The following is a 6000-nucleotide window of genomic DNA, read 5'->3' on the forward strand; positions in this document are numbered from 1 at the left end:
TTTGTATCAAATGGCTAATGTAGTTTAAGCAATTTTCTCCTTTTTAGCAGGGAAAACCTTAAAGTGCATGAGAAAATTCTCTGAATTTAGACTTAATTTGTTTGTTTCTATGTAAAACTTAACACACAAATGTTTTCTCTCTTTTACAAAATTGCAAAACATAAGTCTAACATAGAATTTGCTAATTCTGCAGTGCTCATCAAACTCATTGTCTCCTGCTTAAAAGCCATTCATTTCCACTGTTCAATGGCCTTAAACACAAGCCTGACAGATGCTTTCAAAATCAAGTTTTTCCTATGAATATGCATTTTTTGTCTTAATTTTTTTTAATAGCCATATTTTACTTATTGGGTGTTGGTATAGATGTACATTTAGATTTCAGAGATATGTTGGCTTTTCTAAGTACTGTTTTCTGACAAAAGCATGCCATTGCAGGTCACTGCATCAGCAACAGCAGCATGACAGTGGCTCTGGTTCTCATTTGGGTAGCAGCTTTCTTCTGGTCAGCAGCTCCATTACTTGGCTGGGGGAGTTATACAGGTAACAGGTATCTTTCAGTTGTACTTATTTGGCACCCCTCCACTTAACTGAACAAACATACTTACCTTGCTTTCTTGCTGTTTGTGATAAGCCAGACCAACTATCAGTGGAACTAAAAAAATTATTCATCATGCATGGTGTACTCACAGAGTGTTGCCTGCTTTACTATCAGCTATGAAGAGGGTTTTTTTTGAAGATATCAAATGAAAGACTTGGATCAAGTGCATATTACCTATGAAAAAAATAGAGGCCAGAAATATTTGGCATGGTTAAGCAATGAGATAAAGGAAACTATCAAAAGACATCCTTCAAAAACTGTCAAGATTAGGAAGCTAGAAAAGAACACAAGTTCCAGCAAGTTAAAGTTGAAACTATAATAAGACAAGCTAGAAAGATCTGGAGAAACAGTTTGTTGAAAATATGAAACTAACATAGTAAAGGAAGAAAAAGATATTGGACAGTTTGTCAGTCCAAGAAAAGATTAGGGTGCAAGATAAGGCCATATCAAAAAAGAAGCGGGAGGGAAAAAAGGAAAAAAATTGTATAGTGAACACTGCAGTGATTCAATGGCTAAGGGATATTCCCAGGAGAGAATATTTCCTCATGAGGAAAAGCTGGAGAAAGTGTCTCAAATTAAGCCTCAAAAAATTCAACAAAACGTATATCTAGGGACAAATGGTAATGATACAGGAGTCCCAGCAACTGAAATCATGTGACTGATATTGTCTAGCACTTACCTGTCTGGATTCTGTAGGCTTCTGTATTCTTCGAGAAGTCACAAAATCCATGGGGAATTATTAAACCAGCTACGTGCATGTATCCTCTTAGTTATTAAACACATAAGTGGTGAGGTATCTCTGAAGCCTTGAAATATGGATGGGTGTGAGAAAAGCATCCATTTCTATAGTTGCTTAAATTTTCTATCCTTCACAAACCAATGGATCTTTGGTTTGAGACAAATTCAAACTGTTTATTAGACTGTTCCAATTTTGTGGGTTTTGCAATCTGGACATGACAAACTTGGTGGGTTTGGAGAGGTAATTTTCTGTGTATCTTCAGGTGATCTGTGTTCTTTTTATGTTAATCTTACTAGCTCTTCATTCGTAGAATGATTTCTGATGCCTGTTTTTGGCCTTAAACTGGAGCCAGGGACTTCTTGAGCATCACTGCCTTGTCAGGGTATTAAAGTGTCCCCATGGATTCAGTTTGTACTTTGAATTCGATTCCTTAACAGTGGTTTTCAAGACCACTTCTAGGAGTGCTTTTCCCTACTGAGACACACAGCAGTTTTATGTTCCTGGGCTCTCTGTCTCTAAACAGATTTTCTATTGAGAGCATCCATGGAGATGCAGGAGCCCAGCAATGGCAAGTCCAGCAGCAGGTACCAGCAGACCACAGCACATTACACCTGGCTTCTCACTTCTGCACAGTAGCTGCAGTGGTCCTCAGGACCCCAGTGATTTTTGGGAATGCTACTTGTCAGTGTCCCTGTGGAAGGAGAAAACACAGTTCTGAATTCCAATTAACAGAAAATCATCAGGATTTTCTTTCCATGTCATCTGGAGGCTGCCTTCATTCTTCAGTCAAAATTTTTCACAAAGCAGAAACCTGGAATTAATCCAGATTTTATGGTTATACTTTTGAATTTTGAGGTCTACAGATGAAAAAGGCAAAGGAGACAGAAATCTATTTCTATTACTGAACACACCCAGACAGCAACACCTAGAGCTTTTGGTGATAAAAATACTGAGCTATTTTTGATGAGAATCATAAAAGAGATTTTAATCTTTTGCTCCTTTAATTCATCCTGTCTAAACCTCCTATCATCTGTGAGGAGTTAAGGAATTTTTTTTCTCTTCAGAATTATCACTGGATGTTAGGGAGAGATCTGCTGCTAAATCATGCAGTCTTCACCAGTATTGTATCTCCAGGACCTGTTAATACTTGACTTACATAATTTTGGTTCATGCTTCATTTATTTGTAATTCAATCTACTGCCATAGCTTTCAGAAAAAAACACCAGTTTTTTCCACTTAAAAAGAAAAATCTGCAGTTCACAATCTGCAGAGAACCCCTAATGTAATAGAACTCAAGTTTACTATCAGGACACCTTTACAAACACATCAAAAGGATCTAAAGAAGTCAATTGTTATTCATAAAAGTATTTAAGCCAGGGACTGCACATTATTCCCACTGCCTTTTCCTTAAGTACCTGATCAGCTAGTGTCCCACTAGGTGTAGATCCTGCAGTCTACCTGACTTCATTTTTAAAAGTATGCAACTCTGTGTTGCAGGACTGTGTTTCCCATTTAGCTAAAGCTCTCCTATCTTTCGAAGTAGTTACATCTATATAACATAAATCTTAATCATTAGCTGTATCAATTTTCTTTCATGGCTCTTGCTACCATAAAAGCTTCATTGCCTCAAGAAGCCCTAATGTTTTTATTTCCTACTTTGCTATGTAAGTAGTGAGTTTTTACATTTGGCATATTGCATCTGGAATTCCTTGTTATGCTGTTACTGTGATCATTTTAGGAAGTTACTATGTAGAGTATTATGACAAATAAAAGTAGGTATCACTCAAGAGTATCAAACCTACTGAAAGACCACTCTTTTTTTTTTTTTTCTGGTAAAGTATCACAATTTTCTATCCTAAAACAACAGTTTGTGCATTATGGATTTACACTGGAAATACAAATTGGACAGAATGATAATACACATTAAAACTTGTTACAGTCTAGCTGGTCTTGAAAAATTGTTTTTGTAGGAAACAGAGTTACGTCTCATTAAATCAGAAAGACCAATCTATTCTTTAGTGCTTAACAGAAGAAAAATTTAGCATTTTAACTGAAAAATTAGTGGCTCAAAAGCAGATAAATACTCTAAAAATGCTAACCAACCTATTCTTGCTTTCCAGATCGCATGTATGGTACATGTGAGATAGACTGGGCAAAAGCCAACTTCTCTACAATCTACAAGTCCTACATCATCTCCATTTTTATCTGCTGTTTTTTCCTACCTGTCACAGTCATGGTCTTCTCATATGTGTCAATTATCAATACTGTCAAACTAAGTCATGCATTAACAGGTCTGGGTGATCCCACAGACAGACAGAGGAGAATAGAGAGAGATGTCACCAGGGTAAGTTTGGCATTCATGTTGGTTGAGATCTATCTTAATGAAATCCGTCTTTCCTAAAATTGGTCTTAATTAGAACAGAAGACAACAAAACCAATTGCATTTCATTTTGTTATAACCCCTAGTGGCAGAGTCTGAACTCAGTGAAGAACATGAAGTTTGTTTAAAGCTTCTACTGCATCAATTGGCTAATATTGGTGTTACATCTCATGTGAAAAATAATCTAAATATAATTGGAGTGGGTTATATAGCACAAAACCCAAAAATTTGGTTTGGCATATGCTGTTTTCTTTCAGAAGTTACATTACTTCTGAGCATACTCAGAAGTTAGAGTGAGGTTTTCAGTTTACTTACCATTTACTTAAGTCTACTGGAAACCTTCTGCATTTATATAAACATACAGGGGAACGTAGCTATTTTCATTCCATTAGATGAGGTATCGCCTAACCACACCATAATGCCAAAATTCAATATATTGAAGTCAGGCCTGCCTGACCTCATCAGAGCAAAGCATTTGCTTGCCTGTATTCTCCTGTAAGCCATACCCTCAGGGCTACCTGAACATTTCCCTTCTGGCCAAGTGTTCAAGCTACTTTTCCCAGCGTATTGCTTCCCTGATGTAGTCTTCCAGAATAGATTTAAGACTATTCTTCTTCTGTCTTTCAGGTTTCTATTGTCATTTGCACAGCCTTCATTATTGCGTGGTCACCATATGCTGTCATCTCTATATGGTCGGCCTATGGTCACCCTGTGCCCAACCTTACCAGCATCCTTGCCAGTTTGTTTGCAAAGTCTGCTAGCTTTTACAATCCCATTATCTACTTTGGAATGAGCTCCAAATTTCGGAAGGACATTTTCATCTTGTTCCATTGTGCCAAGGAAGTCAAGGACCCTGTGAAGCTCAAACGTTTCAAAAACCTCAAGCAAAAACAACCACAGCCTTCTCAGAAAGAAGAGAAATATGCAGCAGAAATGCACCCCGCACCAAGCCCTGATTCCGGGGTGGGAAGTCCAACCAACACCCCACCTCCGGCAAAGGGGGAAGTGTATTTTGGTGTTCTCGATACACCATCTAATAACCCTGATATTGAATGTGATAGATTGTAAGTTTTGCAGCTACTTAATACATACACACTTTCTGTTCAGGAAGACCCTCTTCAGATTCGTGCTTGAGTGACTTCCTAATTCCCATTCCATCTGTTTCTTGCTATAGCACTGATGACTATGCAACTCAAGCAAATCAGATGGCAAAGTGATATTTCCTTCTATGTAGGTACAAAACGCTACAAAGTATGTTACAATGTGGGCAGCACATCCAGTGCCAGAAACACTTGGTTTTCACGTGCATGCAGGAAAAGAAAGACTGACTTGAGGAGAGCATTAGCTAGCAAAAATAACTAATATGTTCCTATCCAATTTTTTTCAGTTCCAGATTACATTTCCAAATATGTCTTTTGCTATTTGACAGTTACAGCCATAGAAGATTGTTTTAGCTCTGTGGTGCTGCACAGCCCCAGCTGTAGAAGACGGGCCCTCCTGATTGCTGTGGAGCTGCTGCAGCTCCAACAGCTGCAAGGGGCAAAAGCCGGGTTCTCCCAGCAGAGCCCCCAGGCATGCCTACTGTGGGGCTCCCAGTCCCCAGGGACCTCACAGGACTGTGTCTGATTATATGATCATAGAATGGTTTGTGTCGGAAGGGATCTTAAAGATCATCTCATTCCAAACCCCCTGCCATGGACAGGGACACTAGACCAAGTTGCTCAAAAGCCCATCCAGCTTGGCCTTGAACACTTCCATGGATGGGGCACTCACGGCCTCTCTGAGCAACCTGTTGCAGTGTGTCACCTTCACAGTAAAGAATTTCTTTCAAATATCTAATCTAAATCTACTGTTCTTCAGTTTAAATTCTTTTTCCCTTGTCCTATCACTTGTAAGAAGTCCCTCTGCAGCTTTGTTGTAAGCTCACTTCAGGTACTGGAAGGCTACTGTAAAGACTCCCGAAGCCTTTTCCAGGTTAAACAGCTCCAAATCCCAGCCTGTCTTCACAGGTCGCCTTCATAGGTCATCGCCTGTGCCTGACTCTGTGTGTCTCTATGCATAGATCCTGGTATTTTCTGGTCACTGTAGTTTGAGCAGTGGCTTCATACTTTTCCTCATTGGTTTGCAGAATTATTTCCACCTCTCCTGACCTTCCTGGTGAGCAAGGCCTGGCTGTAGCACTCTGATTCAGGAGAGCTGGCCTTTAATTTTACTGATCTCCCTCCAAACCAATTGTTTTTCCACCTGACTATAAAGTGGAGCAAGAGGTGTTGTACAGGCAAT

At 39.1% G+C, this 6000-nt stretch overlaps 1 protein-coding gene across 1 annotated transcript in view; it reads left to right on the forward strand.

Annotated features, from left to right (window-relative positions):
* Positions 1–4979, forward strand: part of LOC108493326 (opsin-5-like) — a 28511-nt gene extending 23532 nt beyond the window's left edge. The window contains exons 4-6 of the mRNA XM_017806595.1: positions 436–540; positions 3458–3681; positions 4345–4979. Of these exons, the coding sequence (XP_017662084.1) occupies positions 436–540; positions 3458–3681; positions 4345–4785 (770 nt within the window). The 3' untranslated portion in view covers positions 4786–4979. The remainder of the gene's footprint in view (positions 1–435; positions 541–3457; positions 3682–4344) is intronic.
* The last annotated feature ends 1021 nt before the right edge of the window (positions 4980–6000 follow it).

This window comes from Lepidothrix coronata, unplaced genomic scaffold (genome assembly GCF_001604755.1).
Source record: "Lepidothrix coronata isolate B3197 unplaced genomic scaffold, Lepidothrix_coronata-1.0 Scaffold16, whole genome shotgun sequence".
In the NCBI taxonomy this organism is placed as follows: domain Eukaryota; kingdom Metazoa; phylum Chordata; class Aves; order Passeriformes; family Pipridae; genus Lepidothrix; species Lepidothrix coronata.